At 53.6% G+C, this 26,898-nt stretch overlaps 2 protein-coding genes across 11 annotated transcripts in view; one reads left to right on the plus strand and one right to left on the minus strand.

Moving 5' to 3' along the window:
- The window catches only part of PPFIA4 (PTPRF interacting protein alpha 4), a 44,817-nt gene extending 35,528 nt beyond the window's left edge, over nt 1-9,289 (plus strand). For 5 of the 10 annotated variants that reach the window (XM_058533852.1, XM_058533857.1, XM_058533853.1 and 2 more), the window contains 4 exons: nt 592-767; nt 2,892-2,960; nt 6,345-6,501; nt 7,213-9,289. In XM_058533852.1, coding sequence (XP_058389835.1) covers nt 592-767; nt 2,892-2,960; nt 6,345-6,501; nt 7,213-7,331 — 521 coding nt within the window. In that variant the 3' untranslated portion in view covers nt 7,332-9,289. Of the gene's footprint in view, nt 1-591; nt 768-1,285; nt 1,732-2,891; nt 2,961-6,344; nt 6,502-6,641; nt 6,887-6,906 lie in introns of those variants that run through there. The other 5 variants (XM_058533863.1, XM_058533854.1, XM_058533864.1 and 2 more) reach the window with 4 other exon arrangements.
- Nucleotides 9,290-14,432: 5,143 nt separating this feature from the next.
- MYOG (myogenin) lies at nt 14,433-16,426 on the minus strand. The gene is made up of 3 exons (XM_058533942.1): nt 15,956-16,426; nt 15,124-15,205; nt 14,433-14,558 (listed from the first exon to the last, which is right to left on the minus strand). Exons 1-3 carry the CDS (start codon nt 16,424-16,426, stop codon nt 14,437-14,439), a joined length of 675 nt encoding a protein of 224 aa, XP_058389925.1. The 3' UTR covers nt 14,433-14,436.
- Between the last annotated feature and the right edge of the window lie 10,472 nt (nt 16,427-26,898).

The following is a 26,898-nucleotide window of genomic DNA, read 5'->3' on the forward strand; positions in this document are numbered from 1 at the left end:
GTGCTCCAGATCTGGGAGAGAAGACACAGCCTCAGCCTTAGGAGCAGGGAGCTTTGGGTCTGAGGAGGGAGACATAGTTTGTGCCCAGGGGGCACCACCATCTGGTGGAGAAGAAGCCTCTGCCCGGTCAGCTGTAACCCCTTACCCCTATACCAGACAGTGGCCACCAACTAGTCAAATACAGTGAAATTCCCAGGACACTGCTACAGACTGTGTGAGAAAGTGCTCCCAGAACTTGGCGATCTGGGTGGGATTGGACAGGAAAGTGAGGCAAGTCTTAGAAGAGACTGGAAGGTGGAAAGAATAAGGGCCATTCCAGCATAAGGGCAGGGGATGGCCTGGGCAGGGCTCTGGGAGGAGGCCGGGAGCCTGTTGGCCTGACCCTGAGTCCTGCAGGCTGGCAGGGATGGAGAGAGGTGGGGCTGGTTCTCCAGGAGCCCAGGTACCAGGGAGGACAGACAGAGGACATGGGAAGTTGGGAGCCAGAGAGCAGGATGGACTGGAGCTTTGGGTCCTGGGAGCTTACTTCTGTCCCTACAGGTTCTTGGCCAAATCCGCTGTCTCCTGCCCCTTTCTTCCCCTGCCCGTCAGATGTGCTGGTCTGGACCAACGACCAGGTGGTCCACTGGGTGCAGTCTATTGGGCTGCGGGACTACGCAGGAAGCCTGCATGAGAGCGGCGTGCATGGTGCCCTGCTGGCCCTGAACGAGAACTTTGACCACAACACGCTGGCCCTGCTCCTCCAGATCCCCACGCAGAACACCCAGGTGGGCGTCCCTGTAATTGGTCTGTCTCAGCTCTCCCTCTCCCCCACTCTCTTGCTCTCTCACACACACACAGGCTGACGGGTCTGTAGGGGCCTTTCCGGGGCCTGTCCCAGAGGGGATCACGAGGTCCTCAGAACTCGACGTGGTCCTTGTGCGTAACCAAGCCCCTGGAGACCAGGGTCCTGCACATACCGCACTCACGTGGCTCGGCCCGCAGCGCTGCTGTGGGCACCCCACCTCCTCCCAGCCCCGTCCTTGCAGCAGGGACTCTGTGCCTGACTTCTCCTCAGTCTGACCTGACTTTTCTGAGGAGAACTAGCCCAGAGGCCCAAAGGGACCAGACAGCCCTTATCTCCTGTGTGTCCCACCCTAGGGATCTGCTTCTGGGCCCCCAGGCTTCAGAAAGCTAAATAGACCAAATAACGCAGCCCAGGGCCTGTCCATGCCAGGGCTCTGTCCACTGTCCGCAGCTCAAAAGATCATATGTCTCCTTACATTGCATTTCATAACTGTTATAGAGCTGCCACCTTGGGTACTTCTAGATCCTCTGGAGCCTCTTCACGTTGGGCCTTCCTGACTTCCTGTGGGCAGTGGACCCTGTTGTGTGAAGTCTTTCCTGATCTTATTTGTCCTAAAGATGCTGTCAGGCTCCCCCTGGGAAGGGACTGCCTCTTCCTGATCCTCTGTGTTTGATGAGGATGTTTGCTGTGAGCAGTGCTTACCTTTGTGATTCCATAAACTCGGACTGTGTTGCCTCTGGGCCCAAGCCATTGTCTCTCCAGACAGAGAGGTCCTAATTCTTTTAGCCTTTCCTCTTATAGACTCGCATCCTGCCCTGATTGTGTTAGCTGCCCTTGTCTGGACTGTTTGCAGCTGTCAGGTCTCTTGCAATTCAGCCACCAGGGCTGCACAAGCTATTCCGGGAGCAGACGCATTTTTGCTTGTGTGAGGGTAGGGCTGTGATGCCTCATAATTCTGGAGGGGGGGGGTGTTGGCCTTTTAGGGGTGATGGCAGCATACAGGGCCAGTGTGTCCTATAGGCTCTCTGCAGTGACCCCAAATCAGTCAGATTGGAGAGCACAGATCCCCTCGATCTCTAAGAAGAGCTTCGATTTCCCTGAGATGCAATTGTTCTACACTTGCCCACCTCCCACCTCCTCTGCTGCTTTCTTGCCCACTCACATGGCTTTGTGAGACACACCTGAAGTTTGTGTCATCCTCACTTTGCACTGCCCAGAGGAGCAGTGTCATCTGGATACTTGAAAATTTACTATGCTTCTCCTTTCAGTCAGTTATAAAAACGTTATGTTCCCAGTACTGACGAAGACCACCCTTACTGAGCTCCATGGTTAATATTGCCCACCCGGAAATGGGCTGGTTTTCCTGTCTTTTGTTTCCTCTCTCTCAGTGCATCCAGTTCTGTGGAGAGCAGGACACCCATAACGGTGCAGGGTGCTCTCGCTGCTTCTTTCCCGTCCTGTTCACTGAGCTTGGCTCTCAGAGGAAGTGGGATCTGACCCAGTGGAATCCTTCATTAAAAACGGTTAAAATTATCTGGCGGCAGTTTTGAAAACTTGTTTTGTTTCTGGCATTTCCCAAACCTCCTAATGAGTTTAAACTCCTAGGAGGCCTAGAGAAAGCCTCTGCGCACCACGCAGCCAAGGGCCACCAATGTCCACGACCGAGCAGTCTTCCTCGGTTACATTTTTGATGTGGAGCCTTATGAAGTATGTTTCTTTAATCTAAGTACGTTAAATCCTTATTACCCATGGTCTCCATGCTAATTTGCCCTCCAGGAAAGCTGTAAGGCATGATTTTCCCTTAGAGAAAAAATGTGGGTTTTTTCCCCCAGTAGGTGATGCCTGTCCCTCTATGTGTTCTGTGATCCTACTTTTTAAAAAATTATAGTTTTCTAATTTGTTCCATATGAAAGAATCCTAAGGTTTACAGTTTCACTTCTAAGAGGACACTGAGGTTTGCTTGAAGGAGCAGCATCAGGCTAATGGGTTCCCTGCACTGAAAACCCCATCTCTGCCCTTGGACCCCTGGGAGACAGGTGAGAGATGGCACAGAGGTCATTACTACAGCCCTCCCACTCTCCCTCTCTCACCCTGTGGACTCCAGGCACGCCAGGTGATGGAGAGAGAGTTCAACAACCTCTTGGCCTTGGGCACAGACCGGAAGCTGGATGTCGTGAGTACCTGGCTGTGAATAGGGGCCTCAGGGATGCAGTCATTCTTGGTTTGTTGGATGGAAGTTCATGAGTTCTGCTTTCCTTGGGCTGGTGATTGGTGGGGCAGCCTAAGGGAGAAGAGCCACAGGGAATGGGGATGATGTCAGGGGACTGGAGAGGCAGGCCCGGCCTGAATAGGCCTGGAGAAGTCTCCATGAAACTCCTTCCTTGTACAGAAGCTGAAGGCTCCTGTATGTTCTACCTGCAGCATCTCCCAACTCTGTGCCCCGAACCTCCTAACCACGAGGATCAGAGGTTCCCCCAAAGGCCGTCTCTGTGGGGTCACACCTTTTCTTCATCTCCCAGACCCCATCTCTTCAGTGCTGTCAGCACCGCCTATCTCCCGCCTGCTCACGATCCCTGTCTTGTAGTAGAGTAGTGTGGCTGTTTGCAGGCAGACATGATGCGAGGTCGTTAAATCCACCTTTGCTCACTTGTCCCTCAGGGCAGTTGGACACAGCCCCACACAGCTCAGGCCTTCACCATCCCAGCCTCCTCTCTAGTTTCTCTCCTGTGTCTACCTTCACACCCAGTTAAGGTTTTCCTCCCTCAGCCCGCTGGTCACTGAAGAAACAGTCCCTTCCACTGGGTTTCGTCTGGCCTTCCCCTTGAGTTCAGGCTGACTGTGTCAGGGGAATGCCCCGACCTTCTGAGCCATAATGCTCCCCTTAGAGATGCTGCCAGAATGCACCTGCTTCCTGACAACACAGCCCCTCCTCAGGCCCTGCTGCTGCCTCCCCGCCCTCCTTCTCCCTCCCTCCCCTCCTCTGTCTCCTCCCACTCCCTCCTCCTCCTCCCCTCCTCTCCATTCCCCTCTCCATCTTCGTCAGATCTGTTTCTGATCCCCATTTTCTGTGCAACTTCCCTTTCTCCACACCCCTGCCCTCACCAATGCCTCTGTTGAGACTTCTGGGCCTCCTCATGGGACACCATTAGTGTTACCTGCATATCAGTTAGTCCCTTCTTAGTTGGTTTAACAGGGCTAAACCCACCCCTGTGGATGACTGCCCGGCCTCAGCAGACAGGACACACTCAGGAACACACGGCATTTGTGGAGGGGTGTGTTCTTCACAGAGGTACCTGGAAACGTGGAGTGTGTATTCCAGTCAGAGATAAACTGCCAGACCCTGCCAGCTGTCCCCACTCTCAGAGATCCTAATTCTCCCAGTGCCCCTGCAGTGTGGACCCTCTTCCTTATTCCCCACACACCTAGGATCTTAGCTTTCTTTGATGCAGCTAGGGAAAATGACCCCCATATATATTTGTATGGTGCTTTCTAATTTAGAAAGCTGTTTATTCCTTCAGTCCTTACAAAAATATTCCTTGAATGTTGACTCGTGGCAGTCACTGGGCCAGACCTGGTGGTGCAGTGCCGGCAGACATCTTCCTTTGTGCTGACAATCGTCATGTGAAACAGGTTCCTGTCCCACCGGACAGATGAGGAATCGAGGCTCAGAGAGGTAACTTACCTGCTCTCATGGGCTGATGCATGGCAGAGCAGGACTGGAGCCAATGTGTGTCTGGTTGCTGCGTGCATTCTGCTGCGTCCCGCGGCCTCCTGGAGGCACGCGGAGCTAGCTGGCCTCTCAGGCCGCAGACGCTGGGTGGAGTGGTTGAGTAGGTGGTGTCATCTGGCAGTGCAGTGGGTTTCTGGGATGCAGCTCAGTGTAGGGCTGGAGAGAACTGGTTCTTGCGGGAAGCTCAAAGTAGAAGGCCAGCTCCTGGGAATAAAGTGAGAGTTGGTGTGTGTGTGTGGGTCGGAGATCCAAGGAAACTGCTCCTGTCCAGCTCTCTAGCCATCGGCAGCAACCTTGAACCATCCCTGCGACTCCTCCCTCTGCCAGCTTCTGGTTCTGAGTTTCCCCAGCTTCAAGGCCCTGCTGGGCTGCATCCAGTTCCCCCTACATGGAGAGCCGGACTCCAGGGAAATGAGCAGACGGGGAGCAGGAAAAACATCTTACTGTTGGGGGACAGGGGAGGAATAGACAAGCCCTTCAGGTTGGCCTGAGGTGGAAATGGAGAGAAACGGAGACAGAGAGAGAGAGAGGGGGGCGGGGCGGGGAAAGGCTCTGGGTTTGGCTGAGGGCAGGATCATGGGAGAACAGGAATGATGAGGAAAGTTCCTGATAGACTCAGGGATGGGCCAGCTGCCATCCATTCACTGAACAAATATTTACTGAGTGCCTGCCAGGTTCCCAGGACTGCTTAGTGACTGGGATCATTGGTTGGAGCAAAAGAGGTCATGGTCTCTGTCCCCTGGATCACAGAATTTGACAGAGAGAGGGAGAGACTGGGGTGGGGAGAGAGAGAGATTAATGAAATAATCTCATAAGGACATGTAAAATCCCTGCTAGGACGGAGGTACGTGGTGCTGACAACTGATGGGAGCGTTTTGCCTGCTTAGGGCCCAGGTGGCAGACCCTGGGAGTGGGCAGGAGGGGCTGGCAGGCAGGAACTGGGGGTGTGTCCTTTTTCCTGCTGGCAGCACTGGGCCTGCTCCAGTTCCCAGAACACAGGGTGGAGGGAGATGAGGTGTGGCTTCTAATGGGGTGGATGTGGGCTGGAAGGGTGCGTGGGGAGGCCTGTGCAGAGGGGCCTATGTAGAGCGAGGACTTGGGGGCCCTTTGGCAGAGATGGTCATTTTGGAGACTTGGCTGGCAGATGGCAGGGGGCTGCCCACCGCATCCTTTGGAGGAAGCTGCCTCTGATTGGCCATCTGCCTGACCCTTCACTGTCACAGGTGTTCTCACCTGATCCCATTAGGAATAGGCAGCCTGGGAAACACATAGGGCAGAGGTCATTCCTCTTTACAGATAAGGAAGCTGAAGCTCAGAGAGGTCACTTAACTTGCCCAGGGTCACACAGCTAGTAAAATGGCAGAGCCATAATTGAAAGCCAGGTCTCCTGAGCCAGGCTTTTCCAGCAGACAGGCTGCAGCCACACTGAGGCCCCAGAAGGGCAGGTGGGGGTGGATGGGAGCTGGCTGGTGACTCCACCCATGGGAGGCGGCTGAGAAGAGGAATCCTGGAAAGGTCAAGGGCATAACAAGCCCAGTCTGAGATGATTGGGGCGGGGAAGAGAGTTCACCTGCAGGATGATGACAGAGCCCACCACTGAGAGGGAATTCCAGAGGGGGAGAGCCCCTGGGACTCATCCACTTGAGCGCAAGCCATTTTACAGACGGAAAACCTAAGGGCCAGAAAGGGGAAGGAACCTTGCTCCCTTTCTCCAAAGGGACGAGTTGGTACGCCTAGAACCAGCCTCAACTGCCCCCCGCCTCCTGCCCAGGGAGTGAGGGTGGCCATTCCAAACCGCCCCTTGGCCTCTGCGCGTCCCCACTGCAGGGCGAGGACAAGGTGTTCCGCCGCGCGCCCTCCTGGTGGAAACGCTTCCGGCCGCGGGAACCCCCAGGCGGCGAGACGCTCACCGCGGGCTTCCGCGTGTCCACGCTGGGGCTCCTGCAGCCCCCGCCCGCCCCGCCGAAGAAGGTGGTGCCCGAAGGTGAGTGACAGGCCGCGGGCGTCCGCCTCGGGTGGAGCGCGGCGGGCGTAGGCAAGGCCGGGCCGGGCGCACAGCTGCCCGCCTGGCGAGCGCGCGCCAACCGGGCTCTGTGTTCTCCCGCGGCCGCCGACCCCGCCCAGCCGGGACGGCGGGTGCGCTGAGACTGGAGACTTCTACGGTTCGGACCTATTCCTGCTGACCCCTCCCGCCCCGAGTCTGACCGGGGTGCCTGTGGCTCGGGGTAAGTGGGCCCGGCCCCGGCCTCCCTGTGCCGCCCCGGCCTCCTGCCCGGCCTGCCCTTCCCGCTCCGTCTGGCCCGGGCAAGCACCCCACGTTCCTTGCAACGCCAGCCTTCAGGGGACTAACTGCTAGCTCACCGGCGATGCCTGTCTCTTTTTCTCTTAGCTCACTCCCACTATCTCTACGGACACATGCTTTCCGCCTTCCAGGACTAGCCACAGCCCTGGGCCGGCTTCCTCCTGCTGGCTTTCCAGGCTCCCACGCCCTGACCCCTCCTGCTCAGTCCCCTTCCTCCCATGTCTCCTAGTCTCATCTGTGACTTGCCAGTGGCCCTGGATCTCACAATATACTCGTCCTCCTACCGTATTCCCCCCTAGTCCCACGTGTGTCCTTTGTAAGCCTGTCAAGGATGTGGCTGGGTCTCCTGGTGGTGTGCCGGCACTCAGGTTGTCCATGCTTGGGATTCTGCAGGAGCGAGAGGACGGCAGCCCAGGGTGGGTGTGACTCCACTCTTTCTCTTCGGGACTTGGCCTGGGCTGGACCACGACCTCCACCAGAGACCAGGACGCCAGGCCCAGGGCTGGGGATGATGGCCCTTCCAAGAAAAGGGCACTTCAGACTCTGCCTCGTTTGAGCTGTTTGGTCTTGTGGTCCCTGTCCACCTCTGGGCTGTGCCAGATGGTCTGACATTTGGTTTAGGCGTCCCAGCGTTATTCCTCTGCAGCTCATCTCCGCAACTGCAGCTCCTGCCTCCAACTGCAGCTCCTGCCACCATAGGGGCTGGGAGGGGCTGCTGAAGGTCCGCTTCTCCCTCGGGATGGTGCAGCTGGGGTGGAGATTCCAGGCCCTGGCTTAAGCTGAATCCAGACATGAGTTTGGGAAGAATCTGAGATAAATGGGCCCCTGAGTTTTGGTCCAAGTGTGAGGGTTGGGAAACTCTCAGCTGTCCTGCCTAGTGAGTGGTGCAGGCAGGCCAGCTGGAGGGAGAGCCAATGGCCTGTGGTAGCCTTAAGCCCAAAGGGCAGTGGGAATGCCTCCTGCCCCAGCTGTGGGTGGAGCTGCTGCTGGACTGGGGGCAGCGGGTTGTGTGGATCTTGGCTCTGGGGCGGTGCCAACTCTGCTCCCAGCATCTCTCCCCGTGGTTTCCCACTCTGCCCCACTTCTTTAGTAATCCCAGCCCCAAAAGAATATACCTGATGAGTGGATTGAGTATACATTGACCTTAAAATCAAGTTTGGGAAAAAGGTAGTCTGAGGCTTCCTTCCCCTGATCTCCTGGGAAGAAAATAAAGCTTCCTTTTCTGTGAGTTTCCAGCTTGAGGAAACCCAGTGTTGGTGACGGCTGTCACTCTCCTGCTTGTCCCCAGTCACCCACCCCTTGGCTCTCTTGGTGTGCAGAGACTGCCTCCTCCAGAAATCCGTGAGACCCCGTGGCTCGCACCACTTCACTTGCTTCTCCAGCACCATGGTGGCAACCAGGGCTGAGGGGTACAGGCCCTGCTTTGGTAGGAATGTCATTCCCAAGAAATCCTTCCTCATGCACTTCCTCATCCTGCTGAGGTGCCTAGAAGTGTTTGGGACCCAAGTCCAGGGTGAGTTGATGGAACCCAGGGCTTCATCCAGGGGAGAGGAGAGGAGCACGTTTCCTGGAGAGTGTGGTGCTGTCCTGCAGGTGGCTGAGCAGCTGGTTTGCAACCCAGTCGACTTGGCTTCTGAGTGGGTGTGAGGCTGTCAGGTAGGTTAATGGGTCAGAGCTTCCCGTCCAGGAGAGATGGGGCTTGGGCGGTGCCGGGGCTCAGGGCCTCTTGCTCCTTTTCCTTGGAGGAGAGGTCCACCAGTCTGTCTCTTACCAGCTGTGCAGCTTCAGCCTGGTGATTTCCTGTTCTGCAAAATGGTGATGATAACGTCACCTGGGCTGGGTGGGCTCTCCTGGGCTTGGTCAAGGCAACCACTGCCCTTGCTCTCCCTGATTGTTCCCTGCCCTCCGTGTCAGGCCGCTGCAAATGGAGCTGCAGGAGTTCTCGAGCAGCAGATGAGCTGGAGGGAGAGAAAGAGCCCCTGTCCCTGGATGTGGAGGATAAGATTATGTAGAAACCCTAGATTCTTAAGATTGGGGGAGTTGGGGACCACAAGGCCATCTAACTCCTTCAGGGGACTCGCGATGGGCTAGCTCAGTGGGAGACTCAGCCCGTCTTTCCTCTGCAACTTAATCCCCAGTCATGGCTGGTCATGTCCTAAGGCAGCAGGGACGTGGGTCCATTCAGGGCATTTTGGGATGTGATGGAGAGGTGCAGGGAGGCGACGGAGAAGAGAAGCCTGTGCACACAGGGATGGAAGGCTGTTGTTTGGTGTATCCCTGGCCTCACAGTCAGTATATTTTCTATATTTGGAGAGTCACCAGTGAGCTGAGGCCCCCTCACCAGCCTTCTGTATCTTGTCAGGTCCCTTCTCAGTACTGTACTGGCTCAGTACATCAGGAATGGGTCTGCAGGGGTGTGTGAGTGTGGGTGTGTACGTACCAATAAACAACCTGCTTTTAAGACAATGTATACATGGCTCTGGTCTTTTCTTAACTCTGAGCTCACCTGATATGTGCAGCTTCTTCCACAGCCGGAAGTGCTGCTGTGCTCTGGGAGGTAAACGTCAGAGTTTAAAAAATTTGTCGTCAGTAACCTTGTGTTGCTTATATAACCACGGGATCGGAAGGTTACTGTTTGGGTTGCTTGTGGCAAGGGAGTGGAGAAGAAGGGGTGAGGAGCCCTGGGGCCAGGCTGGCTTTATTCCTCTGCTCCCTACTCCCCGGTCTTGCTCTACTCTCCCCGTAGCCTTCCTGCTGCTCCCAGAGTTACTGCTGGAAACGCCTCTGTCACATCACCCCGTCTTCACACTTATGGCAGCCCCCCACCTCTAGGTCGAGGTCCAGCTCCTCAGTGTTTCGTGAGAAGCCCTTCAGGACTTGCTCCGGTGCCCTCTCCCCCACGAGTCTCGAGTCCACCTAACTCAGAAGCGTTGTGTGCACCCAGCCCCATCACAGAAGGCAGACAGGCGCTTCTGTCCTTGCCTTTGCAGCTGCGAACCTTCTAAACCCACTTCAGGCGTTGCCTGGGAGGTGCCAGCCGCCCTCCCCAGCAGAGATGGAAAACCAACAGCTCTTTGCTTCCCTGGCACTGTGCACTGTGGTACTGTGTGGTCATTGTCTCCTGCTTTGTTTTGCACACTGAGCTGTGAGGAGGCTCCCTGAAGTCAGTCTTGTTGATCTCTATATCCCTAGACGGACATGCTTGAATGAATACACGAACCAACCTTATCTCAGGGTTTTTATAAGGATTATTATTAAGTAAAGCTAAAAACTGTGTGCCAGATGCTGTTTTAAGCGTGCTCAGTATGCTAGCTCATTTAATCCTCACAACCCGTGATGCGTTGTCGTCACCATTTTGCAGAACAGGAAATCATCAGGCTGAAGCTGCACAGCTGCTAAGAGACAGATGTGGGTCTCACACCCAGGTCTTTTGGCTGCAGCCCCTCGTCCTTGACTACAAGGTGTCCATTAAAACTTCTGGCCTGGCCAGGAGTGCCTATGAAATGTTACTTCTCTTTTTTTTTTTTTTTTTTTGTGAGGAGATCAGCCCTGTGCTAACATCTGCCAATCCTCCTCTTTTTTTGCTGAGGAAGACGGCCCTGGGCTAACATCTGTGCCCATCTTCCTCCACTTTATATGGGACGCCGCCACAGCATGGCTTGCCAAGCAGTGCGTCGGTGCGCGCCCGGGATCCGAACCAGCGAACCCCGGGCCGCCGCAGCGGAGCGCGCGCACTTAACCGCTTGCGCCACCGGGCCGGCCCCACTTCTTCTCTTTTAAGTGAGTGCAAGCCCCTGCCCCTCAGCTAAGCCTCCCCCAGCTCCCTTTCCCAAACCTGTGCATCTGTATGACTCATGCAGTCTTTGTGATCTTCGTGGGGCCATGTTTCTTCCCACCTGGATGGTGAACTCCCTGAGGGCAGCATAATGCACGATACGTCCTGTGTCTTCTCCAAGGCTGACAGTGTCCCAAACACTGGTGGTGCAGGATGGCAGCGCCCTTGGGTACAGATGACAGGATGGGAGCAAGACCAGGCCACACAGGCGAGGGGAGGTGCTGGCCTAGTGCCTACAGGCCTCTGGGGTTCCCTTCCCACTCTCCATGATCAAAGGTAGAATCAACCAGCCTTGGTGACCAGCTGGCTACAGGAATGAGATCTGAAGGAATCCAGGAAGACTTCAGTGTCCCAGTGTTGCCATCCACTGGGATGGGGAAGGTAGGAGAGTAGGCTTATGTGGAAATGAGTTTGATTTTGGACATGCTGAGCTTGGGATGAGACCTCAACATTGTTTTTCTGTTGGCATTTGTAGAAAAGAAAGAAGAATCTAGGTTTCTCACCTAGAACACGTTCCTTTGCCTCCCCTGGGAATGTTCCCAGCAGCGTGAGAGGCAGAGTCTGGATCTGGTGGTTGCCTGTGGCTAAGGGGAGAGCACAGCCAGAATCGCTGTGGAGTGGAGACCTGAGGGTCCCATTGGGCCTGGGTTGTGCCTCCTTAGCCAAGATCCAGCCCAACTGGGAGCCGTCAGTCTTCCTGAGCTTTTGCTCACCTGCAGGCGCCTCTGCCCCAACCTAGAGCCCAGAAGCCAGGAATGCAGACAAGTCCAAGGGATGTGACACGCTGGGGTGGCATCTTACCCACGAAACAAGACACCTGAGCCGAGGGGGCTCCTCTTCTCTCACTCTCCATTCTCCCCTCTCTACTTCCCTCTCCCGGAGGTCCAGCCACCCATAGGCCTATGGCACTTAGAAAGGTTTTCTTTTCGAATAGATTGCTTCGAGAAGTTAGATGCCTAAGAGTGTTGGTTGGAGTGTAGCAGATAGTACTCACAGCACTGTGCAGTTCACACTCTTACCTAGACACTGAAGAAGTTCCTGTTGACACAGTAACAATTGGTATGGCAGTTTCAAGGAATTCTTGTCTTTTTTCTGGCAGGTTCCCCAAAGCCCATTACTAGGCAACTTTTGATCAACCTGGTTTGATTTATTGCAGGTGCTTCCACTGGAGACCGAATTAAAGCTAATTTCCCTAAAGAACTACCACTCATTATTCATTAACTGGAGTCTTATCTGTAATTCAGTTGTGAAGGCCAGGCATTTGTTAATTTAAGAAAGTGCCTGGGCTTTGATGACAATTGTTTATTCTTAGAAAATAACGAGTGAGGCTGGGCTGGCTTGCAGTTCTCCATTCACGCCTGTGAAATCCCGGCACATTGTTCCTCCCTGTGGGAGGCTTAAGGACTTAAATCTGTGAAAGAGAAGGAATTAGACAGTGGCTACACCTGACGATGGCCCGGAACTACGGGCCCTAATGTCCACTGCTGAGGACTGTTCATTCTTACCAGGTTATGAACATGAACCTCAGTTTGCAATTGATATAACTGAAGAGGAATAAACTTTAAAAATATAGCCAGCACCCCAGAGCCTATCGGCTGCTTAATAGAGGTAAGTGTCCTTCTTGGCCCCTCAAGCCTCAGTAAGAAGGGGGGCAACTGAGGACACGGGACTGTATCCACCATGGGAGCTCGGGAGGGGCAGGGGCAGCGAACCTGAGGGGAGAAGAGCCCCCTTGAATGTGTAGTTCAGTATTTTCGGTGGGTAATAAGGGGGTGAATTGGAGAGCTTGGAGTTGTGGGGATGACGTAGTATTCCAGCCCTTCCTAGAAGGTAAGCCTGCAAATACAGTGACAGATTCAAGAAGGAAATCATCCCACAAATGGGGGCAGATGAGGCCAGTTTGTGATTCCCAGTAGGCCCAGCCCTGACTTGCTGCTTGGGATGAGCAGGCCCCGGGAGACGCTCTCACCCAGTTCTGGGAGCCTGCTTTTCCTTAGGCAGAGTGTTGACCCCCATCTTCAGGAGCAAGTCAAGAGGGCAGGAGTGGGCGGACTGCCCAGCTGAGCCCAGAGCAAGAGCAGAATGGGCACGAGAGTCTGGTCAGTAAACTGGGTAAGGTTTGTTGTCAAGGGCCCCGAATTATTGAGTGGGATCTGGAAAGTACCCCAGACTTCTGTAATGATTCTGAAACTTGTAATTTGCAATAAATCAGACACACTTAGCCTGAAACAGTGGGAATAATAAAGTTTTTAGCAGATGTTCATGGTCCATTCGAATTCTAGCTCCTGATACCTCCTCCTTGAATCTTTATGTAATCTCCATCCAAAATCTTTGTTCTCAAGTCTCCACCCACCTTCTTCCCCAGGAAGCCAGGCTTTGGAAAACAGCATCCCATATGAAGAGAACCAGCTTCTCCTCCAGTGCTTGTTCCTCCCTCCTTCATCCTCTGAGCTGTAGGCAGGAGCCAGAATCCCCTCAGCCTGGAGGAATGAAGCGTGTGGTGAGGGGTTGGCCTGTGAGGAGGTGACAGTGTCTGACCCCAACCCCCTGATTCAGTCACCTCCCCTTCCTTACAGGGCTCCTGGTAATGTCACACCTGAGGAGAGGCAGGGATCGGGGAGGGGCCCGAATTCTAGCTCTGCAGCCTTGCCCGCTGGTTGTGGGCTGAGCGCCAGGCATGTGAGCACGCTCAGTTAATAGGAGGGAAGGGATCTGTTGGGATAGGAGACAGAGGGCCTTGGGCTGTGAACAGTGTCTGTGGTTCGATGCTCAGTGGGGCTTCCTGCGTGTCCCACAGGATTTGTGTGGAGTCTGGTTTCACCCTGCCTGTAGACCAGTCCTGGCTTCCTTTGTCATGGCAAGAAGAGCAGGGTCCCGGCGCCTAGTGACCAGCAGCAAGATGGTGCCTCCCATGCTCTGGAGACCCACCTCTCCATCCTTGGAAGCCCCACCTCCACTGAGTCTGAACCACTGCGGGGCGGGGAGCCATGGGCACCCCCTGTTGCATCATCACCCAGACTCTTCTAGCACCCAGTCTTTATTCATTTTTTAAAAAAGGAAATACAAATAAGTTAGCAAAAAAAAAAAAAAAAAAAACAATGGCAAAACCACACAATGCTTAGTTAACAAAAGAAATCACCCAAGACCCCTGCCCCCCACCCCACCTGTCCCTGGCAGCTTGAGCACAGGAGACCTTGGTCAGATGGCAGCTTTACAAACAACACACAACACAAAACAAAACAAAACATAAAACCGCTGTAAGGTTCCCGATATTCACCACAAAAGCTTGGCCCCCCAGGGACTTGGGAACAGAGGGCGTTCCTCCCCTTCTTCTCCCCGGGTCAGGGCGGGCCCAGCCCAGCCACTGGGTCAGGAAGAGACAAGGACAGGAGATGTGCACAGCTGGTCCAGTCAGGATACCGTCTTCCTCTCAAACTGTTTCTCTTGAGGGGGTGGGATTGGAGGCTCCATCATGATCAAAGGGAAGCTCCTGAGTTTGCCCCTGGGGGGCACACGCAAGGGGGCACCCTGGTCCCCACTTTATCTCTCTGGAAACGGGATGCCCTCCGCTCTGAGGAGTCAGCTAAATGAGAGCATCCATTCCCTCTCGGGGTGGTGGGTTAACTGGCACAGATGAGGAGGGGGATAGTCTGGCATTTGGCAGCCCCAGGGCTGGCTTCCTGGCATCAGGACAGCCTGGCTTAGGAGACCCCTGCTGCAGAAGTGGTGGCACTGTGGCCAGCTTGAGGGGCTCTCACGGATGCCCAGCCTGGCAGATGATCTCAGTTGGACATGGTTTCATCTGGGAAGGCCACAGACACATCGTCCACTGTGATGCTGTCTACGATGGAGGTGAGGGAGTGCAGGTTGTGAGCATCTGTAGGGTCAGCTGTGAGCAGATGATCTGTGAGGAGACAGTGGGAGGATGTTACCTGGGGGCCCAAGACCCAGGGCAGGGGATGAGCCCTTTGGTGTGGCGCAGGTTTTCTGGGACATTTGGGTGAGCAAAACTCCCCAGCCCATGCTGTTCCCGATGGTGTGCATGTGTATGTGAATGTGTGTGCCTCCTCTCTGAGCTCCCCTAGTGGGGTTAGGATTCAGAAGCGGCTATTCCAGCCAGAGGTGGAGCCAGGATGGTGTATCATGGGAGACTGGAGCTGCCCTTAGCTGGCCCGGGTTTGCAGCACTGACTCAGCAATCCCCAGGGACCCTTGAGGCAGGGACATTCTCCTCTGTGTGAAGAAGGTCAGCCACCCGGCATCACCGGGGGAGCTGCAGGAGGCCTGGCCTGTCCTTGGCTGCTCAGGGCTTCAGGGAGGCATGGGGCCTCCCAGTCCACCCTGCGGGGCCCTGGGTCCAGCGGGTCCCTCGAGAGGCCAGGGAAGAGGACTGGAGCCGGGAATAAGGTGAGGGGACACTGGGCCAGAGACAGGTGGAGCGATGTGGGCCGAGGGTCCTGCCTCACTCACCCGCTGGGCTGGGGCCGAACTCCAGTGCGCTGCCCCACTCCGGACTGCAGGAGGCGCTGTGGGCGCTGCAGTCGCTGGGCACCTACAAGATAGGGCAAAGGCCCCCAGTCAGGGCACAGTGCTTTCGGTGGTGCCTCTCTGTCCAGGCCCAATGGGCAGGAGCACCTGTGGTGAGGCTAGGGGGTGGGCCACAGGCTGCAGCCCTCCAGCCTGGCTACCCCCACCAAATCTTCACAGTCAGCTTCTTTCATGCCCCCGCCTGGCCACAGAGCCTCTGCTTCCAGGCCTCTCCTGGCCTCCGTCCTGCTGGCGATTCTGCCCTCATAAGACTGTCGCAAAGGGGTCTGTGGTTCTCCCGACTCTGGGAGAGGGTGAGGGAGCAGAGTGGCCGGCCCCACCAGGGTCACTTCTGTGCAGGCCTGCTGGGGTTCCACAAGAGAGACTGAGTGGTTTTCTCTCTGCTTAGCGGCACCCAGGAGAGGGGTGGGGCGGGGAGCACAGCTTCTCTTGTAGGGCCCGTCCCTAGGCCCTGGGATTCTTCACCCCACCAGGGCTGACTCTGGATTGCTCCTTGGGTCCCTCCCTCAGTCCTCAGCCACCCGCCTCCACATCTGTTCTCCCCTCGCTGCCTCTGCCTCGTCCGGAAAGGGCATGGGGACCCAGGAGGTCAGCTGGACCGCCCAGCTCTGACACAGGGTCCTGCGGCCCCCTAAGACCCTGCCTGGCAGCTGCCCCAGGCGTCTGACTAAGCCCCACCACAGGGTCCCAAGGCTGCCCAGGGGCCTCCCTGTGGCCCCCGCCCCTGGGGCAGGTGGGTGGGATGGCCACTTACCCCTGGCTGGGGCCCGCCCCCGCCCCGGTAGCGGAGGTCGCGCTCCTCCTGGTTGAGGGAGCTGAGCAGGGCCTGCAGGCGCTCGATGTACTGGATGGCGCTGCGCAGGATCTCCACCTTGGGCAGCCGCTGATTGGGGTTGAGCAGGGTGCTCCTCTTCAGGGCCTCGAAGGCCTCGTTCACCTTCTTGAGCCGGCGCTTCTCCCTCAGTGTGGCCGCACGCCGCCGGTCCACGGACACAGACTTCCTCTTACACACCTTACACGCCCATGGCAGACACTGGCCTGGGCAGTGCTCCGGGGTCCCCAGGCCCTTGTCTTCCAGGGGCCCTCGGGCCTCAGGGCTCAGGCTGAGCTCAGTCCGCTCATAGCCCGGTGGCTCGAAGCCCTGGAGGTGGACGGGAAGGTAGTTTTCCCCATCATAGAAGTGGGGTTCCTGGTAGAAGTAGGGGGATGTCTCATACAGCTCCATGGGGTCGGAAAAGACTCGTTCCTGCCACCAGCCCCCAAGCTCCTGCAGCCCCTCACGCCAACTGCTGGGTGCCATTTAAACCCTCCCTGCTGGCATGGAACCAGAGATAAATATAGCCAACGCCACCGAAACCTGAGCCCCCTCTAAGCTGTTGCTGCACATCAAGACGTTCACAGTGGATTAGGAGTGATGCCCCTTCCCTCTCCGCCCCCCGGCCCCCACCCACCCCGCCAGCCTGCCCCTGGCCCAGGCTGGCTCCTGTGCACCGGCAAGGAGGCCGTCGGGTGTAATTTGATTAGTTTTCGTTTCTCCGCAGCCCCTGTGGGGCAGGGGAGGTGGGGGAGGACACACAGTCTCCTCTCATCTGCTCCTTTCAATTACTCCTGGCTGGCGGTCTGCCTGCTATCTCCTTGCTAGTCACAAAGAAGCGGGGTGCAGGGCAGGAGGGAACAGGGAAGGGTGGGTTGAGGCTGGAAGGGGTCTTAGGAAGTCAATTTATCCATCCCGCTGCTTCCAGACCGTATCATTCAGATGAGACTCTTTGAAACGCTCTGCTCCCAAGGCTGAGGCTGCTCCCATCCGAGGCGTGTGGGAGCTCAATGTGCAGGGTCAGAAGGAGGGAAACTCACAGACTGGACTCAACTTCTGGGTTCCCAAAGCAGCTTTGACATCACATCTCTTAGGTCTTGTGTAACCAGGGGTAAACTGAGGCAAGAGGAACTTTTTGGTCTTGTTTTTCTTTTTTGTCAGGTTCAGTGGAACTTTTCTCTTTAACACAGCTGGTCAGGGTCTGAGCAGCCGACACTGCCCCTTCCCCACAAAGTCAAGGTCAAGGTCTATCAAGCCCGGCCTCCTCCCTCTCTCACTCCATCATTTCTCTGTCCCCCTGTGTCACCTCCACAGCTCTATTTCCTGCCCCATTTGGACACCAAGACTTTCTGGATTCCTTGCTGCGGGTGGGGTGGGAAGGAGAGAAAGCAGAGGCCCTTAAATGCAGTTTACATCTCCCCTCTCCCTCACGACCTGGCTCGGTTGTGCTGCGTCTTCCCGTCTGAGCCATCCCCTTCACACTGTCCTGCAGGTCTCAGATGTCAGGTGGAGGACGGACTACTTAATCTTTGGTCTTCTCAGCCGTGGTCACCTCTCAGCAGGCTTGGGGTCTGAGAGGCCTGATGCTCCCGATGAAGCGTGCAGGCGTCAGAGACCAGCAGTGAAAGGGCTCAGGCTCAGGGCTGAAGGGGTACAGCGCTGCCCAAGGGGGGGTCTCTGCCCTCCAGTACCTCACCATCTAGGAGACCCCGATGCTTGCCTAGATCTACCCAACCCCCCATGTCTGAATCCTCTTCCCAGGTGGCGATTGTCCAACTTCTGCTGCTCTCACAAGGCAGCTGGTTCCACTGATGTGCAGCTCTGGCCACAGGGATGCCTTCTGGGTTTTGAACTGCAATCTGCTCCCTCTATCTTTTTTCCTTCGGTCCCAGTTTTTTCTTTAGGACCCCGTGGACTAAGTCTGATCCTCCTTCCTATGACAGATGGGACTGATGTTACAGGTTCCAGCCAGTTCAACAATAATAAGGGGAAGAGGAGTGGTGCTGGATCCGGGAAGACTTCCCTGGGGAGGTAAGGTCAGCGTGGAGGTGAGGCCCCGCTTCCCCTCCTCTCCTTGTCCACGGTGAAGAGCCAGGAAATGCTGGTGTCCTTTTGGGGAAGGGAACAGGGATGAGAAGGGACATAGCTGGACGGTAAAAATCCCGAGCATGTTGAAGGGGAGCAGTGAGGCCCTAAAGTGGTTCTCGGCCTCCCTCATGTGATAGTGAGTGCGGCACAGGGCCTGTGGCTTCTGAACCCTGACCAGCGGGACTGAAGAAGAATCTCTATTTCTAACACACCCCCACCAAGAAAAGAAAAAAGAGAAAAGCACTTTGCCGCAGTTTGCACTTGAACCCTTTGAGCCTGAGTTGAGGAGTGATGTTGGAGTTACTGTGGAGACCCAGGAGTGGCACTGTTGAGTCCTTTGGGTCCAATCTGTCTCACAAGGTCCATGTCCTCTAAAAAACGAAAGATGGAGAACTGGGCTCGTTCCGTGGTGATTTTCAGGATCTTACTATCTGGTTGGCAAGTATGGACACTGAAGTGAATGTTAAACTACAGTGCAAGAGAGAGTTGTTGAAATTCAGCAGTAAACATGGGGGCCACGGTCAATTGCAAATGGCAGGTCCATCAAACAAGTGTTTAGGAGTTTATAGCAAGTCAAGATCACTGAAGGTTGGGGTCTGTGGAGGAGGAGGGCACTGGGCTGGGTCTTGAAGAACAAGTAGCATTAGGATGAGAAGAGGAGAGGAGGGGCAGACATCGGGTAGACAGGTTTGTGTGGCGCTCGGGGTTCAGGTAAGTGGGTGATGGGACAAGCCTGCAAAGATGTGAGGACGCCCAGCTGGGTGTGGAGGCGAGGAGACACACGGAAGACCTGACGAGCATCTAGGAGTGAGGTGCTGAATGTCCGAACAACCCATTCAGAGGCCGGAGGGTGGATCTGGCCGTGAGAGGACGCGTGTTTCACCTGGCACAGGGGTGATGAGTGCATTGTGCACATGTGTGATACGGGAATGGTGCTTACATTAGTCAAAGGGCACCGGGCACATGGGAACACCCGGTAAATATGAATGCCTTCCCTTGCTTTGTCCTCTCCTCCGTCCTGGCTTCCCCCCTCACGCTGTTCCCCTGGCTGTCTTCATTGCCTCCCGGGAGCCAGCGCAGCAGGGCTGGGCGGACCTGGCCCCGCCCCACGTGTGTATGTTGATTCACTCGCTCTTTCAATCCAGAAGCATGTGTTGCACACCTTGTGCTGGTGCCAGGGTCACTGACGTGAATGAGACGTGGTCTCTCTGCCTGCACCGTACTCACAGTCGAGTGAGGAAGATGGTCACTAAGTCATCCAGCCGAGGTGGGAAGTGTTAGGTGATGGAGGAGCAGGCCAGAGAATGTGCTAAGATTATCCAGAGAAGGAATTCATTCATTCTCCTACATCTGCTGAACCTGGTCTTCTGAGAGCCCGCTCTGTGTCTGGCCCCGGCAGGCTGGACCTGGGCCAGCTGTGCATGGGCTCAGCCTTGCCCTCAGGTTGGGTAGTTTTGGCCCCAGGTCTGTGTGATGTCTGCCACTGACCAGAGGTGAGGGCAGGGCTGGGAGGTTAGGGTGACCTTGTGTGTCTGGGTTTCACTGAATCCCTGTCTGTTTCCGTGTTTGTGCCTGTCTGTCTAAGTGGCCTAGGGACCATGTCAGGGCCCAGCGGTGGGGCACGGACCCTCCTAGGACTGGGAAAATAGGGCAGCGCAGGTGTCTCTGACCTCTGAAAACCCTGAGGGGGGGACTGTCCTTTCACACACCTTGTTCCTCTCAGAGCTGAGCTGTGGGGAAGCCGCATCTAGAGGCCGGCCTCCCCCGCTGCACACTCCGCCCCACGCAGGCTGCCCTCTGATGGATGGGAACACATTGGTGCCAAGCACAGAACAGCCTTTGTGCTCCACCACCAGCGGCGATCCATCAGCTCCAAGCTGACAGCAGGGCGTCCGGCCCTAATCCCCACCCCTGCCGGCTGGGCACACGGGGCCCCTGCCCGACCAGCATCCTCCTCCAGCAGTCCTGCTCCCTCCAGAGGATACCCTTGTGCCCGAGCTGGGGCTCCAGGCCAGGCTCTTTGTGCTCCGACCCGGCCATCTCAATCTGATGCTATTTGCATGCCGGGCTGCTCTCATTTGCATGGTAGTGGTTGGATTTCAAATGCCAGAAATCCCCTTCACCTGCTCCTAGCACCCCCTCCCCCTCAGCTTCACACCCAGGCTCAGCTCTCATCTTCCAGTTCCTGCTGACCTGCAGGTGGGCTGACCTGGGCTGCCAAGTTGCTTGGCTAACATCAAAGCAAGTTTCCCATTCTCGAGTCTCACGTGCCTGGGAATAGAGGAGTAAGAAGAAGGGGCTGGGAGGGTGGGAGTCTCTGGCTTCTCCAAACAGGCCCCAGCTTTTTTCCTAGGCTGGGTCTCTGGGAGTTATGGATGAGAACTAGGTGGGGGTTGGGTGGTGGGCATGTGTATTTCAACAGGACCTAGATGCCTGAACACGGCATGCAAATCGTAGTGATTATTTGTGGGGCAGTGGCTTTGTGGCAGGGTGAGAACAGATCACAGAATCATAGGATGCTGGAGCTAGAGGGTACCCTAAGGAGCGGCTAGTCCACCTTCTTCCCTCTACATGCCGGGAGACAGGCCCAGAGAATGGGAGTCACTTGCCAAAGGGTGCACAGAGCACTAGTGTCAGAGTGTGAAGGGTGCTGGCTCTTGGGCTGCCTGATCTTAGGCCTGGAGGCTGAATCCAGGTGCCTCCTCTCCCTCCCTGAGGCTGACAGGTGAAGGAGGGTCTGCACGTGAGTATTTGCTTTCCAGGTGAGCCTGGGGCCACAGGTAGGAGGCAGCGAGGGGCTGGAGGTGCTCTGGGCTTCGAATGGAGAGTTCAGAGAGAGAGAGAGAGAGGGAGGGAGGGAGAGAGAGAGAGAGAGAGAGGGAGAGGCGAGGGCCCCAGGCCTCCAGAGGCCACACATTGTTTCCATTGAGGACTGAGCATCGGGTAACCACTGGGAAATCCGTCCCTGCCCGGAATCTGGAGCTCGGAGCCAGGCTCATTCATCAAGAATCTCTGCCTTGGGGTGGAGGAGGTGCCGGCCTGGAGGTGGAAGGGGATGGGTCCTCAGGGAGTGGGGGTCACGGGGAGGTGAGCAGTGGACGCAAAGCACAGAGCTGGGTTTAAAAATAACCGTACCAGGGCTCAGCAGGGTGTGGTGGTGTGAACCTTGGGGCCTTTGGAAATATGGGTGAGGATTTCTTGAGAGTATTTCGTGTTCCCAAGAGAGCTGGGCCTTCAGCTCCTGGTTCGGCAATCCTGTCGGGAGGTTACGGGCAGGTGGAGGAAGGAGCCCTGGGTAAGGCATCAGGGCACAGGGCTGTCCTTTCTCCTCTCTGGCTCACAGTGTCCCCATTTATAAATCAAGATGCTGGACTGAATGATCCCAATGGTCATTTGAGAGGGACATTCTTCCTCTGACTCAGCATGTGGGTCTGGAGGAAGTGCCCGTGGGGTCAGGGCGGGAGGACTGTGCTGAGAAGGCCTGGACCAGGCCTCTGCCTGAGGAATGGACTCGCAGGACCAGAGAGGGCAGGTCTCCTTGGATCTTTTGTCCTTTTCCCGTCACCACTTCTGCTCCCACACTCAGTCTCGCTGAAAGGCAACGGATGGTTCTCTGGACCCGTCGCAGCCCACCTAGAACTGCCCGCACATATCTGTCACACTTACCTCTGGACTCTGTCCCCCTCCCTGCCAGCCCCCCTGTGCTGCCCGCCCTGTGGGCTCAGAAGACTTGCCTGCCACCCCACCCCTCCCGCTCCCTGGATGGCTTCTATTCCTGCCTCTCTGACAAGTTGTGACATATTTGAGAGCAGCTGCTGCCTGGGTGGAGATGCCTTTGCTTTTCTGCTGGCTCTCTCTTCCCCCCAGGACCTCTCCCAATAGCCACTCCTTCCCAGAATGTGCTGGTAGGATCCTCCCTGCATTCCCCTCTCTGAAACGCAGACAGCCAGCTTTCCCTGGGTTCCTGCAGGGGTGGCCCAGGCCCTAGACTGACACAAAGGGAGCCTTCTGGGAGAGAAAGTCAGGGGCTGGGGGTGTGGGACAGGCTCTCTTCTGCCAAATCCCGCGCTGTATGGTTTGAGGCAAGTCTCTTCCCCCTTTGGGCTTCATTTTTCTATCTTGAAAATGGGATGATGGATAATGTCTTCCCACCAACTGTGAGTAGTTTTGCTGCCTAATAACTGTAGAGACTTGGGGACCCTCCTGTGCTATCAATCTTGTTACTCCTGTCTTCTCTATGACTTTATTCCATTGTCCCTCTTTTTCTCAAGTATCTTTAACTTCTCCCTCTCTGCTGGCCTTTCCTCTGAGCCCATAAACGTGCTGAAGTCTCTCCCACCAAAAACTCCCTTTCTTTTCCATGGAGCACCTTCAGTGTTGGCTCTGTCACTAACCTTCTCTTCCTCACCAAGCTTCTAGAAAGAGAAATTTACACTCACTCTTTCCACTTCACATTCACCTCGGATTCACTTCCATCTTCTCTGGGACACTACAGCTGCTGATCCTAAGATCACCAGACACCCTCACCAGGTGCCAACTCCAGGAGACTTCTGTTTCAATCTTACCTGACTGGTCTATCATTCGACAATGTTGGCCACACTCTCCTTGAAACTCTGCTCTCTTAGCTTTTATGACCCTCTGGTTTTTCTCACCATTCCTTCTCCTCTCTTCTTTCTTCTCCCTCCCCTCCTCTTCTGTCTCTTCATGCGCTTCTCCCTTTAAGAGAGATCTTATATTCTTAGTCCTCTTCTCAACGATCTCCCTTGGTAATCTCATTCTCCCACCCGGGTTTCAACTACCGTGTGACTAAATGCTTGGTAAATGGTAGCTGGTCTTAACTGTTACATGTTGATAACTCCCAAGTCCATACTCTAAGCCTTGGTCTCTTCTCTGAGCTGCAGATCACAAATCCAAGGTTATGGTAGACATCTCCACTTATGTGTCTTGCAGTCTCCTAAAATTAAATGTGTCTGATATGGAATCCACTCATTCTCCTCCCCCATTCCAATATTCCCCCTATTGGTGACTGATGCCACCATCCACCCAGTAATTCCTCTCCATCTCTCATCCTTCCACATCCAGTCATTCAAAAAGTCCCTCAATCTCTGCTTCCCTGCCCATCTCAACAATTCCTAGACTCACATAGGGCCAGGAATTGTTTGCGTTCCCACTCGCCAGAGTGACAGCTTCACAAAAGGGTCACACCTTAGTAGGAAAGGAAAGGAAAGACTACTCTAGATCTGCTTTTAACAAGTTTAGACAAGCTCAAAAGGATCAAACTGATTTAACTGCCTGCCAGAACAAAGTCCAACACTCTTTAAAGGAATATGATAAAATTCAACACTTGGTTATGCAAAATTCACAATGTCAGGTCCCCAGTCAAAAATTAGTAGACAGCAAACAAGCAGAAAAAATGTGACCCATAATCGGGAGAAAAAATAAGTCAATTGAAATAGACCCAGAAATGATAGAGATGATAGAATTAGCAGACAGGACCATTAAAAGAGCTATTATAAATATGCTCAATAGGCTTAAAGATTTGAAGAAAAATATAAACATAATAAAGAGAGAAATAGAAAATATAAAAATAAAAAGGAATCAAGATTTCCCTGGATAGGATTATGTATTAGTCTGTCTTGGCTGCCATAACAAAATACCATAGACTGGATGGCTTAAACAACATAAATTTTTCTCACAACTCTGGAGGCTGGAAGCCCGAGATCAGGGTGCCAGCATGGTTGGGTTCTGGTGAGAGCTCTCTTCCTGGCTTGCAGATGGCTGCCTTCTTGCTGTGTGCTCATATGGCCTTTCCTCAGTGTATGTGCACAGAGGGGGGGGGAGGGGGAGGGGGAGGGAGAGAGGGAGAGGGGGAGAGAGGGAGAGAGGGAGAGAGAGATCAAGCTCTCTGGTGTCTCTTCTTATAAGGATAATAATCCCATCAGACCAGGTTCCCACGCTCATGACCTAATTACCTCCCCAAAGCTCCATCTTCAAATACTGTCACATTGGGGGTTAGGGCTTCAACATATGAATTTTGGGGGGACACAAACATTCAGTCGATAACAGATTAATAGCAGATTAGATATTGCAGGAAAATGTTCAGTGAATTTGAATAAAAAGCAATAGAAACTACTCAAAATAAAACAGAGAAAAAAATATATATGAAAAGGAGCTTCACTGACCTGTGGGACAATCTCAAGTAGACTAACATACATGTAATTGAAGTTCCAAAAAGGGGCAGAAAAATATTAGAAAAAATAAAGGCTACCAATTTCCAAATTTGATGAAAACTATGAACTCAATCTAAGTCATTTAATGAACCCCCAAACAAATAAACACAAAGGAAACCACACCAAGGCATATCATAATCAAATTTCTGAAAACCAGTGATAAAGAGAAAATTTTAAAAGCAGTTAGAGAAAAAGAGGCATACTATGTATAAAGGAACAAAGATAAAAAAAAATCCTGCTGATTTATCATCAGATACTGTGAAGGCCAGAAGACAACAGAACAACATCTTTAAGGTGCTTAGGGAAAACAAAACTGGTCAACCAAGAATTTTATACCCAAGAAAAATATCTTTTAAGAATGAAGTGAATTAAAGAGACAAAGATAAGCTAGCAGAATTTATCACCAGCAGATATTCACTGTGATAAATGTTAAAGGAAGTTCTTTAGGAAGAAGGAGAGGACACAAAATGGACACTTGGCTCTACATAAAGGAATGGGGAGTGGCAGAAGCAGTAAACGTGGGTAAATACAAAAAGACTTTCCCTCATTTTTAAATTTCTTCAAAATATAGGTCCCTATTTAAAGTAAAAATAATACCAATGTGTTGTAGGGTTTATAACAGAAAAATAAAATGTATGACAACAATAGCAGAGAGAACGGAAGGTGGGAAATAGAAGTCTGCTGTTGTGAGGTTCTTGGGTTACGCGTGACATGGTATAATATTATTTGAGGGGTAGACTGTGATCAGTTAAAGATGCATATTGTTAACACTAGAGCAACTACTAAAAAATAAACCATAGGGCTATAGGTAATAAGCCAATACTGGAGATAAGTTGGAATATTAAAAAATGCTCAGTTAATCTAGAAGAAGACAGGAAAAGAGGCAAAAAGGAACAAAGAGCAGATGGGACAAATTGAAAGCAATTAGCAAGATGGTAGGTTTACACCCAGCTGTATCTATACTGTATTAGATGTAGTCTGGCTAGATAAAAAAGCAAGGTCCAACTTTAGCTGTCTACAGGAAACTAACCTGACACAAAAAGACATAGATAAGGTGAGAGTAAAATGATAGAAAAAGATAGACCATGTGAACACTGATCATAAGAAACCTGGAGTGGCTCTATTAGCATCAGAAAAAGTATATTTCAGAACAAGAAATATTACTGGGGATCAAGAGAGACGTTACATAATGATGAAGGGGTCAATTCCTCAATAAGACATATTAACCTTAAATGTATATGCACCTAATAACAGATTTTCAAAAGACATGAAGCAAAAACTGACAAAACTGAGGGGAGAAAGACAAATCCAAAATTTTAGCTAAAGATTCCAAAAATCCTCTCTCAGTAATTCATAGAACAAGTAAATAAAATCAACATGGAAAGAAGACTGGAACGACTCTGTCCATCAGTTCTTCCAGCTGACATTTGTGGGATGTTCCCCCAACAATAAGTGCACATGGAACACTCACTGAGATAGACCACATCTGGGCCACAGAGCAAGTCTCAGTAAATTTTAAAATGTTGATAATAAAGAGCATGTGCCCTGACCACAATGGAATTAAATTAGAAATTAATAACAGAAATTTCTAGAAAATCCCCAAATATTTGGAAATTAAACTTTTAAATAACCTGTGGATTGTTACTTATTGAGCCCTTTCTGCCAGGCCCTGTGCTAAGTGCTGGATAAATGGTAACCCATTTAATCCTCACAATAATCCCGTAAGGTCATTACTATCATCATCATTTTGCAGATGAGGACTCAGAGCTCAGAGAGGGTAGGCAGCTGGTAAGTTGTAAAGCTGGGACCATAAACTCAGATCCGTCTCACGCCAAAGCCCAGCTCATGATCAGTGTGTTACTCAACATTCCACTAGTTAGAGCATTTGAGATGGGTGCCCCAAAGAGAGCTGTGTCCGGGTGGCCCTGTGGGGCCTGGGGGTGGGGGTGTGTGGCTGAGCTTTTCTTGCCTCCTCAGCAGTTCCCATCTCTGGTCTTGTCCCAGGCTTGGTGCTCCAGAGCCTTCCCTATGGAGAGTCTCCCACTGGACCTTATCTTCTTATCTTCCTTATCTTCTTCTCCACCCACACCCTCTTTGTTTGGGGCTCCTCTGTCCCCTGCCAGCTCTTGCCGTGGCAGGCTCACCGGCCTTTCTCAGGTGCTCAATCTAACCTCTTCACTAGCCTTCCTCCTATAGGGACCCGCCTCCACGTCCTTCACTCCTGCCTCCGCATCCTGATCTCAGCAGGCCTGCTTTCTGCCCTAGGGCTCTCTCGACTCTTATTCCTGGGTCCTGAGCTCCAGACGAGACCTGAGACACTATGCTCCTCAGGCAGCCTTCTCGGACCAGACCTACTGTCGCTGGTCCCCTAGAATCCACGGTAAACAGAGCAACCCCAGACTGCCCAGCACCGCCAATGGCTCACTTTTTCTTGCTGTTTTACTTGCGAGACCCTTGAGTTAGACGGCCTGGGTTTTAATCCTGGCGTTATCACTTTCTAGCTTTGTATTATTGTGTAAGTTGCTTGACCTCTGTGTGCCTCCATTTCTTTGTCCTTTTAATAAA

Source organism: Diceros bicornis, chromosome 38, assembly GCF_020826845.1.
Source record: "Diceros bicornis minor isolate mBicDic1 chromosome 38, mDicBic1.mat.cur, whole genome shotgun sequence".
In the NCBI taxonomy this organism is placed as follows: Eukaryota; Metazoa; Chordata; class Mammalia; order Perissodactyla; family Rhinocerotidae; genus Diceros; species Diceros bicornis.